This window comes from Lactuca serriola, chromosome 5 (genome assembly GCF_051521515.1).
Source record: "Lactuca serriola cultivar US96UC23 chromosome 5, Lser_US96UC23_V15, whole genome shotgun sequence".
In the NCBI taxonomy this organism is placed as follows: domain Eukaryota; kingdom Viridiplantae; phylum Streptophyta; class Magnoliopsida; order Asterales; family Asteraceae; genus Lactuca; species Lactuca serriola.
In genome coordinates this window covers 272,087,374-272,105,046 of record NC_136412.1, presented here as the reverse complement: position 1 = coordinate 272,105,046, position 17,673 = coordinate 272,087,374, and the positions used below count along the sequence as shown (strand labels likewise).

The 17,673-nt window shown below is 37.2% G+C and overlaps 1 protein-coding gene across 1 annotated transcript; it reads right to left on the bottom strand.

Moving 5' to 3' along the window:
• Positions 1 to 930: 930 nt before the first annotated feature.
• On the bottom strand, positions 931 to 10,548 carry LOC145054311 (P-loop containing nucleoside triphosphate hydrolases superfamily protein). Its single transcript, XM_079002472.1, has 22 exons — positions 10,058 to 10,548; positions 9,080 to 9,146; positions 8,746 to 8,969; positions 7,766 to 7,832; positions 7,378 to 7,655; positions 6,806 to 6,872; positions 6,448 to 6,668; positions 5,741 to 5,807; positions 5,508 to 5,630; positions 5,248 to 5,429; positions 4,994 to 5,161; positions 4,611 to 4,907; positions 4,245 to 4,457; positions 4,084 to 4,143; positions 3,932 to 4,011; positions 3,575 to 3,846; positions 3,400 to 3,491; positions 2,183 to 3,298; positions 1,811 to 2,061; positions 1,568 to 1,735; positions 1,313 to 1,493; positions 931 to 1,215 (listed from the first exon to the last, which is right to left on the bottom strand). Exons 1-21 carry the CDS (start codon positions 10,286 to 10,288, stop codon positions 1,376 to 1,378), a joined length of 4,362 nt encoding a protein of 1,453 aa, XP_078858598.1. The 5' UTR covers positions 10,289 to 10,548; the 3' UTR covers positions 931 to 1,215; positions 1,313 to 1,375.
• Positions 10,549 to 17,673: the final 7,125 nt, after the last annotated feature.

Here is a 17,673-nt window from a genome sequence, read left to right as displayed (position 1 = left end):
TATTCATGGGTTGTACAAGCATCATATTCATACTTTTTTATTTTTTGTTTTATACAGAAAAATACTTCAGAAGAAAGATCTTTACAATACTTACAGAAGAAAAAAAAGCTGCAACAAAAAAATAAAAAATATATATATGGAAAAAAATGTGGATGTTCATTCGATCCATGAAAATCCATTGTCAATTTACCTTTGTTTATAAGCTAAAAAACAAATCTATACCTAAACAAAAATAGTTGTACTTAAATGCAAATGAAAAACCACAAACCTACTGATAACAACTTTTTGTACACAGTATTTTTCAAAAAAAAAAAAAAAAAGACAAAAACCCTTATAAATTGTTTAAAATGAACATTGCAATATTTTTTGAAAAAAAAAACTTTTGATATTTATTGTTCACATTTATTCTTTTATATATATATACATCATATAATATCCAACTTGTTAAAAGTATTCATATATTTTTCTTGCAACCAAAATCTATCGAATGTTGTAGGTTACAATTTCAACTAGTTGAATGGTATATGTTAGTACACACAAAAAAAATAAATAAATAAGAACAACTATCTTAGTTTTAACCAACAATTTCAACTAGTTGAGGTTACAAGAATAATATGTGATCAGTTAAAACTAATTAAGATATCTTAAAAGATCAATACAAAAGTTCATTATTTTACTTCTTTTCAATGATCAAACCGATTTTGTTTAAATTTAAATACATATTATGATCATATCGTCTAATTTTACTATTCTATTCTTTTGGGCTTGATGGGTTAATATCTTAATTAGTTTTAACCCACTATGTATAGTACTTTTGTTATCAGTTTTTAAAATATAATAAATAATTTCTTGGACATTAAAAATGAATGTGATTATTCATTCAAAGAGACGACTTTTTACTTTTCAGAAACGTTGAGCATTGGCACTCCCTTCTGACCTTGACCAAATCACACTATTGTACACCGTATCGCATGGGAGAAGACCCGATGTTCATATTTGTGTCATTTATTCTAAATCTATTGTGAAATAATCATTGTACCCATAGATTTGATTTCAAAGTTTAAATAATAGTACCTGAAAAACTGATTAAATAAATTGATTCACAGATTTTGGAAGAATTTTGTTTTTTTCTTTTGTTGGAGTTTGGTCCTATTTTGACTTGGATAGTGGATACACGCCCCTGCTTTTATGGCGAGGATCTTTGCAATAAGTTGCCTATTTTAGCAGAAAGCATTGAGCATAGATTTTAAATTACAAAATTAGAATAAAAAAAAATGTAAAGAGTAAATCAATGGTGAAAACAAAACTTTACCTTCTATGTTCTATCATTGATCCGTCAACTTTTCTCCATCTTTTATTCTTTTATATTTCTACACTAAAATTTTGTTTCAGATGATTGTTTCTGGCAGCAACTATACTGGTCCAGCAACGAAATATCTTCACTTGATAAGGATAATCCACCATTACTCAAGTAATTTCGAGCCACCCTCTTTCTGCACAATATAAATCAAAATGCTTAAATAAAAAATATGATTATTGGGCAAGATAAGCTAATTTATCATGATACCTTCTTTGGTTTGAACTGTTAATGGCTTCTGAAAAACGCAAAGATTCTGATCTTGAAATTTGGGAGAGTGTGGAGAGGTATTCATGGAACACATAGCCTTTCAATGATAATTGTGACTTTAATGGAACTATTGATTGAACTGTATTGGAAATTGGCGATTCTAGTATGCTGGTAGATAATTTAGATTATTTTAGGTAAAATAAATAAATAACCTGATTGAAACTTGTCTAAATAAAATACTACCTTTTTAAGGAGACTCCGCTATTATGAATTTTCTTGTTTAAATGGTTTTGGTTGATTAATTTTCCCAAAGAAACAGCGTTATTCGATGCTGCCAGCATCTCCCGACTCAAATCCAGTTGACCATTTGACCCTTTTTTTGCATATAAACAGAATCCATGTTGACCTATTGTTGACCCCATTTGCAGTTGGTCTTCATGCCAGCTGGACGAGTGTGATTTCTCAGGTGAAACCATCGATGGTTTTAAATAATCCTGTGAATAATAACTCTATCAAATTCAAACACGATGATACAAAGTTTTAATAAAAATGTGACAGATGATAAATATATATATATATATATATATATATATATATATATATATATATACTTACACATGTTAATAACTGGCAATCGGAAAGTAATAAATCAGCTTCGGAGATTAAATTAGTTATTCCATGAGAAATTTGTAAAGCTTCTAAACTATCTTTTTCCTCATTGGAGACATATTGCCTTAACTCATGCTCACAGTTACGTAGTTTTCTCCATGTTTCTTGTACAATATCTACTGATTCCAATTCCGATTCCGGTTCCAATTTCTTATTGAAATCAATTCGGCTACACTCATCCATCATCTGATATTCCCTCGGGAGACCCCCCATCGGTTCAACATGGGAATCACCCATTTCTTCCCCGTGAATTGGTGCTGAATCCAAACCGGAATCCGCTGCAACCGCCATTGATGGAGCTTTATCTTCTTCACAAGAATTATGAAACTCCATTGCCACAGTTCTTGATGTAATATCCATGCTCATGGCACCATCTTCGATTCCGCCATCAGAACACATTCCATTCCCGAGTTCTGTCTCGGGAACAAAAGTGGATTCCGGAACACATGACACATCAAAACACTCATCTTCGGAATCGGAAGACATAACGGAATTGTATTTCCTCCTAATCCTTTTTTCAACGACCACTTCTTCAATTACATCTTCGGGTACATCCGATAAGCAATCTCCGGAATCAGACATTCCGGGGTCATGTTTTTTCTGAAGGGTTCTTTTGGTGAATGCAACTGGGGAACTCGAGCAACTTGGAAAGCACTGAGCTGAAAATTTATTTTCATCCTCCTGATCAGAGCCATGCTGGCGTAGCATTTCGTCTTTTTTGGCCTCGATGTTTTCATCTTCTTCCTCGATTATCTCCATCATGGTATTATCATATTTTTCTGCTAACAAACTTGATTTTGTAATTTCTTTTTCAATAATTTCAGAAAGCTTGGAAGTGTGACCAGATGGGATCAGTTGTGGTAGCACATGATGACTCGCATTAGTATCGAACAGCAGTGGAGCATAGGTATTATGCATTTCATTATCCGGACATTTTTTCCGATTTTGCCCCTGGCACCAAAACTGGAGAAGCATAATGGTTTTACGAATATCACCTTGGCAGTAGTCGATAAATCGTTCCACCAGGGAAGGGTTAATTTCGGCTTTTTCTGCAGTGCAAACCTGAAAAAAAATAACTGAATAATATTAAATAAAAATCAAGATGGAAAGATTATAAAATTTGAGATGAAATCATGAAAAGAATATTTGTTAAAGTATGTTACCATTTTTGCAAGGCTGAGAAGGTCATTTGAAGATGGTATTCTAAAGCTAACCTCTATCCTATCTAAGTTATTCGGTAGATCAGGATCATCACCTATTAAAATATTAAATAAAACAAGATGATAATTAGATTCTGCAACTAAATTTTATAAAGATTTTAATAAATTGGTTTCTTACTGTTGCTGGTTAATATCATTGGTCGCTTTGCTGTTTCTGCAAGCTGTTGTATAGTGGAAATAAAACCACGATCTTCATATAGAGTTGCATCAATATCCTCAAAAAGAATTAGGGTTTTGATTCCGTTTTGGGAAGAGGAAATTTTATTGTCCTTGTCTATTGGTTTAACATCTTTTGAATCCTCGTCATCTGATAATGGTATCAGCTCAATAACATCATCTGATGACTTCAATTGATTCTTGTTATCTGGGTTTTCATGATTGGGGGCAGAACTGGAATAGCATACAAATATTAAAAGAAATTGTTTCATAATCATGCATTTTATATACAACTAGAATAAAATAATGTTTGACAAACCATTTAAGCCAGTGTGATTCTACAGCTTCCCCAAATTTTTGCTTCACAAGTGCACCATTTCTCCAATCTGATGTATTCACCTGCATATTTTCATGATTGAAGATTGATTCATATGGATTTCAAGATTTTTAAATAATTAAATATTAACATACCTCAATAACTTGAAAACCTTGCTCTTTGGCACATGCATAAATAGCTGCAGATTTCCCACTCTGAAAAAAAATATATTAATAATAAAACTCTTTGAAACTTAGAGGTAATTTTGAAAGTAAAAGGAACCATTTAAGTAGATTAAAAAAAAGGAAAGGCATACCCCAACTGGGCCTGTAACTAAGAGAACATTTTTTAAACTGGTTTCTTCATCGGTTGACTCTGAATCAGAGTCAGTTGGAGAGTAGTTAAGGTCAACACCTTGCATGATCCAATTATCATTATCTGTAGAACATTTACTATTTCTTGACCCTTTTTCATACCATAGACGTAACCATTTGCTCAGAAACTTCACAGATTCATTGTTCCCACATATCTGCAGATCATATGAAAAAGTTGATAAGGGTATTTTTGGAAACATGGATTTTTGCTTGATTCAAGAGACAAAGGGAATGTAACTTTATGCCTAATAAATGTTAATAAACTAATCATTAGAGTAAAACTGTGTTTTCAGATATTATATTCATACCTCAATGGCCTTTTCAGGCTGATACTTGGTTGTCCATAAGCTATTCTCAGGCTGATAATTTGGAGGTATGGAAGAGATCTCTTCAAGTTGGATAGGAAATTGACTCGAATACCCCTTGTTCTGACATGATGATACTTCAAGTGGAGGGGCATCAAGGAAATTATCAAACTGCAAGCAACTGACTGATCCTTCATTGATCAGATGCAAGCAAGCATCTTCTGCATCTTGACTAGTCCTCATGGAGACACCTTCAGAAAATGTCCAGTTTCTCCAATCGACAGAAAAAGTTTCTTCACCCTGCACATGTGATATTCAAGATTCAAGGAAAAAAGATAGAAGAAAAGACTGGAAAAATAACGAGTTAAGTTAACCACAGTGTATACCTGTGTTTTCTCAAATATATGAAAAGTACTGAAATCATTGCTGCTTTCCTTTCCCTCAACATGACTCCATTTAATCTCTAAACCAGTACTCTCAGTGTTTTTCTTGCCTGTTTTCCAAGATGAAAAGAAAGGATGTATTTGTTTTCCTGCAAATATACGTGAATTTTCCTGATAGAAAACGATAACTATTTCAGAATCTAGAAAGAAAGAAAGAAAGTGATACAAGAAGAATATGGCCATAAAACATAGGTTACCTCTGCAGTCATTTTTGCCTCCAACCGTAGATCAGGAAGTGGCTTAAGTGGACTAGTCAGCACTTTCTCTGATAAATCTTCATCTAAAGCCCCATTAACAGCATTTCTAGATGGTGTTGAATTCATTTTCTTTTTTGGTGTAGAGCTAGTTCGCCTTCTGAGCTTCCTAGGACTCTTTGAATCTTCAAAGACAAATGAATTTAATACTATAAGGGTTTTAGAAGAATTAAAAATGATAAAAGTGGAGAAAATCATCATACTTGTAATGACATCTGATGGCGAACAATTTAGCTCAGCTTTTTCAGGTGTATGGGTTGGCAACTGCTCCTTTTTCTGTCTCCGTTGATTGCGTCTCTGAGAAACTTTTAAAAAGAAATCACCTTCTGCATAAAACAATATAACTTATAGTGAAATACAATCCTGATGCCCATTGTCGATTTCAAATGATGTATTAAGTAGGGTGTGAAATTTGTCCAGGTCAGCAATCACTTACTAACAGTAGCAGGAGAATTTTCTTCCTCGGTATTCTTTCCTCCAACTTCATTTCCATTTACAGCAAGCTGGTGTATAAACAATCATCATTTACAAATTTCAAACACAAACAAAAAAACAACGTAATAACATGTTGGAAGATTCAAGGACTAATTTCGTTTTAATTTTTTTTATATATTTTATAGTTATGGAGCTTGTGATTCCAAACAATTAAACTCATTTACTCTTCTGATGCAATTGAAGTATTTGGTTCTTATGCAATGTGTTGAGTAGTTTCATATAGGGTTCTGGTTGTGAATGGGTGATGTGAAAGTCTAGGGTTTTATTTCTGGGATTAATTTGTTGCTTGATAGCTGTATGTATGTAATTGCTAATCTTTATTCCCATGCTCACATTTGGAGTGATTAAACCCTAAAGACCTTTATGTGCCATTTCTTGTATGGATACATTAAATCATTTTCATTAGCATCAGTAATCAGTTTTAATGGTAAAAAAGTCTAGTGTGATTTAATAATGTCATATTAGCTTTTGTCCACGATTATTTTTGCAACTACCTAAGAATTGACAACCTTAGGATTACAAATATTATTGTGTGTAATCATTATTGTGGAAACTAATCTACATAATGGGTATATTAACCAAAACATCAATAAGGGCCTCACTAGTACTGTAGTAAATTGTGTTAGATCCCAATAAAAAAATATGCACCTTTCTTGAAGCTCGCGATTGGGACACTGCTTTTGGCTTTCGCTTTTTATTTTTCTTGCCTTGACTCTGACTCCCACAATACTCCTCATCATCATCTTCATGATCTACATCAGGTTCAAGATCTTCATTTTGTTCAATTTTATCAGATGAATTGATAGGCAACTGCTCCTTTTGCTGTCTCAGCTGACGTTTCTCCGAAACTTTCAAAAAGAAATCACATTCTGAAAAATATATATAGAAATTACAGTGAGCCACAATGTTGGTGTCCTCTATTTATTGTCAATTTCACATGATGTACAGCCAAACCAAAGAATACATATGAAGGGTGTGGAAATTGTCCAGCTCAGCAATCACTTACTAACAGTAGCAGGGGAATCTTCTTCCTCGATATTCTTGCCTCCAATCTCATTTCCATTTACAGCAGGCTGGTGTAAAAGAACAATCATCATTTACAAGTTTTTTTTAAGAAAAAAAAAAACATATACAGTAACATGTTTAAGCCCCCTGTGTCAGCAATGCAAGTACTCAGCTTTTATAAACCTGTTAATTGGTGTTCTTAATGAAATGAGACACATGATGGGGATCTTGTTTAGCTAAGCATTAAATTCTTCTTCCATGAAACAATCAATCAGAAATATAGGGTGAAATATGCAGCAAAGCTTTGAATAGAATGGTCATGCTTTAATGTAGCAATTGAGAATGGAAGGGTTTGAATGTGATATTTGATTTAGATATTTGATCACATTCCTATAAAACCAATCAAACTATCTCTTCGGTGAGTAAATAACTAATAATCCAGACTCTAATCTACTAGAATAAGCTCAATTACACTCCCTGGTGACCTATTTATGTAAATTATATAACTAGCACTTAAAGCATAATCATTTAACTCAGGTAGTTGTCAACTTTATTAAATCTAACATTGGTTACCTCTGCAATCATTTTTGCCTCCACCTGTAGATCAGGAAGTGGCTTAGGTGGACTAGTCAACATTTTCTCTGATAAATCTTCAGCTAAAGCCCCATTAACAACATTTCTAGGTGGTGTTGAGTTCATTTGCTTTTTTGGTGTAGAGCTAGCTTGACTTGTAATGACATCTGATGGTGAACAATTCAGCTCAATTTTTTCAGGTGTATGGATAGGCAACTGCTCCTTTTTCTGTTTCTGTTGATGGCGTCTCTCAGAAACTTTTAAGAAGAAATCACCTTCTGCATAAAACAATATAACTTATAGTGAAATACAATCCTGATGCCCATTGTCAAATTTAAATGATGTATTAAGTAGAGTCTGGAATTTTTCCAGATCAGCAATCACTTACTAACAGTAGCAGGAGAATCTTCTTCCTCGGTATTCTTTCCTCCAATCTCATTTCCATTTACAGCAAGCTGGTGTAAAAACACAATCATCATTTATGACTTTCAAACAAAAAGCAAATGCAATAACATGTTGGAGGATTTAAGGGCTATTTTCGTTTTGATTTCTCTTGATTGATATTTTGTGGTTGTGGAACTTGTTATTCCAAACCGTGAAACTCATTTACTCTTCTGATGTAATTGAAGCATTTGGTTCTTTTGCAATGTGTGAGTAGCTTCTTATAGGGTTTTGGTTGTAAATGGTTGTAATAAGAGTCTAGGGTTTTACTCTTGGATGAATTTGTTTCTTGATAGTTGTATATTTGTGATTGCTAATCTTTATATTCTCATGCTTATTTTATAATCATAAACATATCGGGGATGAGCTCACAATTTGGGGTAATTAAACCCTAAACACCTTTATATGTTATTTGTTGTAAGCTACATTATTTTCATCAGCATCACTTGGTAAGAACATATAGTGTGATTTTATAATGTTATATTAGCTTTTGCCAAGATTACTCTTGCAACTACCTAAGTATTGACAGCCTTAGGATTAAAAATATTTTTGTATGTGAGTGTTGGTGTGGAAATTTAATTTACTTAATGGATGTCTTAACCAAAACAGCATTAGGAGACCTCACTAGTTATGTGTTGTGAGCTCGAATCTGAATTTGGTTATATATTTGCTCACCCTCCTTAACTATAAAGATACTCAAAACTCTCTCCGTTTAATAAGTAACTAAAACTAATGATCCAGACTCTAATGATCTAATATTCTAATCTACAAAACCATCTCAACTACAATCCCTAATCTCTGGGGATCAATCTATGTAAATCATATGACTCGCACTTCAAGCATCACAACTCAACTTAGGTTAGTTGTCAACTTCATTAAATCTAACATGCTAGTAAAATGTGTTAAATCCAATGAAAAAATCCACACCTTTCTTGAAGCTCGCGATTGAGACACTGCTTTTGGCTTTCTCTTTTTATTTTTCTTGCCTTGACTCTGACTCCCACAATACTCCTCGTCATCATCTTCATGGTCTACATCAGGTTCAAGATCTTCCTTTTGTTCATTTTTATCAGGTGAAGTGATAGGCAACTGCTCCTTTTGCTGTCTCAATTGACGGCGTTTCTCAGAAACTTTCAAGAAGAAGTCACATTCTGCAAAACAATGTGAACCACAATGTCGATGTCCTTTATTATTTTCAGTTTCATATGATGTGCAACCAAACCAAAGAAGACATAAGGAGTCAAACTTAACAATCACTTACTAACAGTAGAAGGAGAATCTTCTTCCTCGGTATTCTTTCCTAAAAGCTCATTTCCATTTACAGCAAGCTGGTGTAAAAAAAACAATCATCATTTACAAGTTTCAATCAGAAAAACCAAAAAAGCATATGCAATAGCATGCTTAAGCCCCCTATGTCAGCAATGCAAGTACTCATATTTCATAAACCTGTTAATTTGTTTTCTTAAAGACATGGTGAGAAGTTTATGTGTGTTTTGGATTTTGTTTAGCTAAGCACTAAATTCTCATGAGTCATGCAACAATCAATCAGAAAACAAGGGTGAATTATGCAGAAAAGCTTTGAATGAGATGGCATGGTTTAATGTAGCAATTGGCAATGGAAACTCTCAACATACACATGCTTAGCATGCGGTCATGTTGAATACAACATTTTCTCCAAGTAAATTACTTCCTGCTGATTCGAGAAAGTAACCTGGCAAGAAGTTGACATCTAACAGCAAATCCTTGATGTTGTTATGATGTCTAAGTTACTTTTCTTTGTTGTCCTTATGAAGTCTTATACGTTCTCACTGACTAGCATTGTCCATGACATGCTTCTAGTTACTTGCTAGTTGCTACTTGTTTAATATGATGATATGCCACAAGGCTCTAAAAGTCAAAACACAAGAACGTGACATAGTACTAGTGGGTGGCCGATCTGTTTTCCTTGTCACAAAAGTGCAACCACTTGGTTTGTGGATGGCACTTGTTCCCTTAAGCGTAGATTGTTAACTGGAATCTGATATTTGATTAAATATTTGATTATACCTTCAGTAAGTAAATAACTAATAATCCGGACTCTAATCTACTAGAATCAGCTCAATTACACTCCCTGGTGACCTAAATATGTAAATCATATGACTGGCACTTCAAGCATAATCATTCATCTCAGGTATTGTCAACTTTATTAAATCTAACATGTTTACAGACCGTTCAATGCAACAAAAATAAATTTACGGACCTTCGTTGAAACTCCAGTTTGAGACACTACTTTTGGCTTTCGCTTTTCGTTTTTCTTGACTTGAATCTGACTCCCGCAATACTCCTCTTCCTCGTCTACGAGGTCTACATAAGGTTCGAGATCTTCGTTTACACTGACGAAATTGTCTTGAGACTTGTGCGGGACCAGTGTCGATTGAATCAATCGCCGACGAACAGGGAGTTTGGTCTCCGAATTGGAGGAGATCTCCATCCAATCAGCTCAATTTAGGGTTTTAGAAACTTCCACGTTTTCTTCAAATTGTGGGATTTTGGGGTTAGAGAGAGATGTAGCCACGAAGGAAATGTTTGGGAAATTGGAATGGAGATTGCAAGGAGACACGCCCGATTAGGGCTCGTTTCCCGCCTTTTTACTATCTATAGACGGATTGAAAGGAATCAGTATATTACAGGAACTAGGATAAAGCCCTAAAATCAATTTTGGGGATTTTAACATAAACAATCAGAGTCAATGGAGGTAATTGGTTTCGATTTCCCGCGCTCCTGCGATCAATATATATATATATTTAATTTTTTTAAAAAGATAATAAGTTTGTTTCCAATTGTTATTGTTATTTTGAAAAGCGTTGATATTAAATTAATAAATACGATATAGTCGTAAAAGTCTTTTATATTTACAATGTATGTTTGTGTCCTATATGTTCGTTTTTATGTTTACTAATATTTTATTAGGTGTAAGACTCATACATTACATGGATTAATTAATTATAACATTAAAATATTATATAGAATTTATCAAAATAGAAAAAACTCATAAAATGACATGTGGAAAAGAAATTAATTCAAAATAACTACAAAATTACATTTGACAAATTGAATAAGAGTGTATGATATATAGCAAAAAACCTTCATTTATTAGAATAAATATTTGTCTTTTTTTTAAACATTTTTATCAAAAATTTTATCTTTCTAGTCTGTCATTATTAAAATAAAAGCATTTATATTTATGCATCACCCTACCACCATCACATTTTGCCACTACTACCACCACCAGGCACCAGCAACATCATCTACTACCACAGTACCACTAGCCTCGGCCATCATCATCACACTCTGCCACCACCACTACCATCCGCCGCCAACACCATCATTTACCGCCACCCACCATATCTTGAAATCAAAACACCATTAGGCCCAGCCCAATACATGGGCAAAGTGGGCTTAGGCTCAGGGCAGCAACGTTTTGAGGGCATAAAATCAGTCCAACAATCTATATTATATATAATAATGGCCCAAAAATAAATAGCCAAATATATGTTTGTTATCTGATTTTGGACGTCTTGGACATGAAAAAACTAGAAAAGGCATCGAGACTTAGACGCGAAACAACTATGAATCGACGATTAGAGAACTCGATGACTCAATTGCTCATAGAAAAACGAAACGATGCCTAGAAACACGTTGTGTGATGTAGTCGATTGGTGAACTCGATGTCTCATATGCCTAAATTCGTTGCTACACGATCTGATAAATAAAAAGTAAGAACCATAACGGATTTGAAGATTTCTCTAATTTTCTCTAAATTTATATTTTGCTTTGGGTGTCTTCAAGTCTCTTAGTGATTACATAGCTCCAAATTTCTCGGATTTCTCTGATCTGCCCCGATTTTTATTTTTAAGCTCTCTAATATGGTGCGGTGGATAAATAGTTAATGTCGTGGCTCTAGCATTCTAGGTATGGAGATATAATGCACTGATACGTTGATTATGATTTGGGTGAATTTAAGTTATCTTATTATGATTTCTCTTCTCTGTTCTCATTCTAATTTCTGATTTATGTTAATTGTTCATTGTAATTTCTGATTGACGTTGACTAACAGTGTTTTTATTATTGTTTTATAAATTGAATTATTTCTTGTTGGTGTTGTGACACGTTTCTAAATTTTTGTGGTTTCTTTTTAAACTTTTGTGTTATCTGTATGTGATTTTTCATGAGGCGTACCATATAGTTTTATGTTGAACATTTAAACTCCTTAGTATTTTGAAAATTTGGAATTCTAGACAAAATATTGATTATTGTGGGTGCGCTAGGGGCAGTGGTCAACCAACTTTGTACTATGCAGTACTGTATAGGTCAACATACAAACCTAGTTACCAGACATAATAAAAATTCAGATGGTGTTTTGGAATTACGAATCTGACATTGAATGGAATGGTGTGGTATGGTTTATTCCATTGAACTATTCGTGAAGTAATTAGATTCCTTTGACGTAACTTTCATTATTCCGTCATAAAATACAATAAAAATTGTATAATATGGAGTATAACCTATTATTATTTAAAAACTTATTGATTTAGATTCAATCACATTCTAATTTAGTGAAAAAGCATGAATTAAGCACGAAAATTATTGCATAATAAATAAACATTAGAAAGATTTATGAGTTATAACAGAAATTTGGAACCACCCCAAAAGGTATTTCGCATGATAAAAAAGCATGTTGTTTCAACTTTCATCTTTTGATTTTGGAAAAATTGTGAGAAATAGCAATGTCTTTTACTTTCTCTAGAGCAACGTACATAACTTTTTATCCATTATAGCAATGTATTTATAATAGAAATATAGAAACGTACCTATAGAGCATATATAAGGGCATAAAATTTTTATCTTACCCCAGGTATTAAAAACAATTGGGTCGGCCTGAACAACACTATTTGCCACCACCATGCCGACCACCCTAGGGAAATCGACACAAACATACACAAACCACCACCGCTAATGTCCATCATCCATCATCCACCACCACCACCCAACGTTACCTTTATCCCTCAATCACATCTAACCCTTCACCACCTCTGTAATTAGTCGTCGTCTTCTTCACCCCACTACCCCACCATTACATCCTGACCTTTACCATCTGGAAACCACCATCAACATCCATACATTTGTAACATTCCGACACCCCTTTAGAAACCACAACCCAATACCATAAGCCACCATACAAACACCTTAACACCATTCTTAACCTCCATTACAACCACCGGTCACTTACCTCCATAACCCTTCAAGAATATGAAAAAAAATGAAAGATAATTTGTTGAATTTTTTATTATTCATTGATATTTATAATTAACTATAACAATGGTGATATTACATTACTCACAAGTTATAGTGTCGTATCTACGGTATCCTCGTTCATTTTGCGGATTTAAGATATTTAAATGCTAGTTTTTAAAATAAAGATATTATATCTATTTGTGTATCATCCCAAAAACCATGAAAACAAAATTCATTTTTAAAATATATTTTCATAGAACCATAAGATAGTCAAACATTGTTTTTAATCAAATCCATTGGAATCGGAGTATTAAAATGATATATCAACACATAAAAACAACAGGAATATGCGTACGATCACGTTTTCGTATTGCCCCGATCATTAGAAGTACATGAAAACATTGTGTAACAACCCCAAAAATACGACCCAAAAATTTCATTTTTCAATATAGCCAAAAACCATAATCTGAGTGTCATATCATAAAAACCATACGTGATGTATCCCAAACATAATAAAAACAACACTGTGCGGAAACTGTATCATATCCATGTCATATAAAAATAAAAAACTAAATCAACTCCCAGGATAAAAGCTGAAGATGTGGTGTGTGCGATGCCATCATCCCGAGCTCTTCCCTCTGCTAGCGGAAGTACCTGAAACCAAAACTAAAACTGTAAGCACGAAGCTTAGTGAGCTCCCCCAAACTACCACATACCATACAAAACACATAAGCACATACTGGGCCTTGCCCACTGCATCAGACCGAAGTCTGGAACTAGCTGCATCAGACCAAAGTCCGGAACTGACTGGGACCTTGTCCCCTGCATCGGACCAGAGTCCGGAACTGACTGCATCGGACCGAAGTCCGAAACTAACTGCATCGGACCGAAGTCCGGAACTAACTGATCATGGCATAGCATAAAACATAACAACTATTATAAACACATAAACTGCATACTGCATCGGAACAGAGTCCGGAACACATAACACAAACATGCTTGAATCACAAAGACATCAAGCACTCTAGCTACTGCATCAGACCAAAGTCCGGGAATACTGATAATTAAACGGGCCGGCATTGTGGCCGTAGACCCGTTCCTACTGAAGGGAAACTCACCTCGTGAACTGGCTGCTGAGTGAATAACTCTGAGGGCTAACTGCTGCTGCTCCGGTATCTCCCCGGCTGCAAGTCCATAAATACACTCAATCAAATACTAAACACTGCACTGGGTAAAAATGACTTTTTTACCCTTGGTCAAAGTCAACTGTTGGTCAAGGTCAACTCTCAGACAAAGTCAACCCACAATTGACCTGACTCGCCGAGTTGGGCCGCCAACTCGCCGAGTCCTTATTCTCACTCCTCGACTCTACTCGCTGCTACTCGTCGAGTATGGCATCGACTCGACGAGTACTCTCCCGATCCAAGAATTCAAACAATCTTCATCCGACTCGCCGAGTCCTATGAACAACTCGACGAGTTGTTCTTGAGCTTAAGAAGATTGCCTTGGACTCGCCGAGTTGTATGAACAACTCGCCGAGTCCCTCCATTACTGAGTCTACCCTCAAACTCGCTGAGTCCACTCCACTACTCACTGGTCCCACTCGACACCGCTCAAAAGGAAGAAATCGGGGACTCGCGACTAGACTCGCCGAGTCGCTCTTCCGACTCGCCGAGTCACCGCCATGCAACTATTCTACACTCGATTCTGTTCGAATCCAATACATACAAATGATAGATCTGAGTCCAATAAGCTGATTTACCACGTAAAGTTTCCAACTTTACGTGTACAAACGCATGAACAAGGGAATAAAGGCTAAAAGATGCTTAAAAGGGGTAGATCTAGGGTTAATATGCAAAATAGCTCCATAAAGGCAATAGATTTGGGCTCTACAACTCCTAAATGAACAGATCTAAGGTTATCTCGGCATAAGAGAGCTTCCATATCAACATAAAGCTTTGAGAAAGGCATTAACAAGATCTAGAAAGGGTTTTAAGGCATAAAAGAGAGGGAAAACTGAAGAATACCTCAAAGAGCTCTTGCTTTCCCCTTGAATCTCTGCTCTGAAATCCTTCTCCTTGCTCCTTTCTTCTTCTCTTTCTTCAAGCCTTCACAAAAGCACACAAAATCACTTATAATCACTCAAGAACGAATTAGGGTTTTCTCACAGCTTTTGAGGGTGAAGGAGGCGAGATTGGGGGCTATAAGGTGGCTTAAATAGTGGGCAACCCGGGGATTTAGGGTTTCTCCCAGACGGACAGACTCGCCGAGTCCGGAATATGGACTCGCCGAGTCGCCAGCTAACACGTGCTCGAAATCCCGACCCTACTCGGCGAGTCAGGCTATGAACTCGCCGAGTCCCTCTTGCAAAACTTCAAAATAAATACCAAGGAATTATCATACCGGAGACGGGTCGTTACAATTCTCCCCCACTTATCTCAGACTTCGTCCTCGAAGTCTGCTACGGCTGAATCTGCAAATATCTCTGGGTAGTGCTCCCTCATCTCCTCCTCAGCCTCCCACGTCCACTCAGACCCCTTCCGGTGTTGCCACTGCACCTTCACTAATTGAATTTCCTTGTTCCTCAAGGTCTTGGTCTTCCGGTCCAGAATCGCGACCGGCCTCTCGATATAATTCAGGCTACGATCAACCTGAATATCCTCTAGGGAAACGACTGCTGACTCATCCACCAAACACTTCCTCAATTGAGACACATGGAAGGTGTTGTGGATCTGACTAAGCTCCTCAGGAAGATCTAACCGATAAGCAACCCGACCCACCTGGGCCAAAACCCTGAAAGGACCAATAAATCTGGGGCCCAACTTGCCCCTCTTCCGGAATCTGATGACACCCTTCCAAGGTGAGACCTTCAGAAGGACCATATCTCCCACCTGGAACTCCAGGTCCGAACGCCTCCTGTCGGCGTAACTCTTCTGCCGACTCTGTGCAGTCTGCAGTTTACTACGGACCTGCTGGATCAACTCGGTCGTCTTGAGCACCACTTCTGTGCTCCCAATGAATCGCTGACCGACCTCGCCCCAACAAATCGGGGTCCTACACTTCCTCCCATACAACATCTCAAAGGGAGGTCGATCAATGCTCGCATGATAACTGTTGTTATACGAGAATTCCGCTAACGGAAGATACGTATCCCAACTGCCACCGAAATCTAGGACACATGCCCTAAGCATGTCCTCGAGAGTCTGAATCGTCCTCTCGCTCTGCCCGTCTGTCTGAGGGTGGAAAGCGGTGCTGAAATGGAGACGAGTACCCATCTCGTCGTGGAACCACTTCCAGAATCTGGATGTGAAACGGACATCTCGGTCTGACACCACCGATACCGGCACTCCATGACGTGCCACGATCTCTCGCACATAAATATCGGCTAACTTCTCCGCCGATATACTCTCCTGGATCGGGATAAAATGGGCACTCTTTGTCAACCGATCCAATACTACCCATATCGAATCCACCCCTCGTGCGGTCCTGGGAAGCTTGGTGACAAAATCCATGGTGATGTCCTCCCATTTCCACACGGGAATGTCTAACGGCTGCATCCTGCCGTGAGGTCTCTGGTGCTCCGCCTTGACCTTCCGGCAGGTCAGGCATCTCTCGACGTACCAGGCGACGTCCCGCTTCATGCAGGGCCACCAATAATCATGTCGAAGATCTCGATACATCTTCGTCGCCCCTGGGTGGATAGAAAACCGAGACTTATGAGCCTCATCCATCAACACTTGCCGTACTCCACCCCAGTACGGTACCCACACTCTCCCGTGAAGCGTCAGCGAACCACGACTATCATAATCAAACGAGGCTACTCGGCCCACGATCCTCTCACACTTCTGTCTCTCCTCCTTGAGGCCCTCCACCTGAGCCTCCTTGATCCGCTCCAACAACGGAGTGATCACTGTCATCCTCAAACATAGATCTCTGATAGGGGCCGCCGACACTTTGCGGCTTAGGGCGTCGGCCACCACGTTGGCCTTCCCTGGATGGTAAAGGATCTCACAATCGTAATCCTTTAGCACATCCAACCACCTCCTCTGCCTCATGTTCAGACTCGGTTGATCCATAAGGTACCTCAAACTTTTGTGATCCGTGTAAATAGTACAACGGACCCCATAGAGGTAATGCCTCCAAATCTTGAGGGCAAACACAACTACCCCCAGCTCCAAATCATGGGTAAATTAATTAGCCTCGTGAGGCTTCAACTGTCTCGAGGCATAAGCTATCACATGGCCTCGCTGCATCAAAACTGCTCCCATACTTGTGATCGAGGCATCACAATAGACTACGAAGTCCTCTACTCCCTCTGGCAAGGTAAGGATCGGAGCCTCGCACAATCTCTGCCTGAGGGTCTCGAACGCTGACTGCTGCTCAGGACCCCAACGAAATACCACTGACTTCCTGGTCAGTCGGGTGAGCGGCACTGCTATTTTGGAGAAATCCTGAATAAATCTCCGATAATACCCTGCCAACCCTAGGAAGCTCCGAATCTCAGATGGAGACTTCGGGACCTCCCACTGCATCATGGCCTCAATCTTGGCCGGATCCACCAAAATACCCTTCTGGTTGACG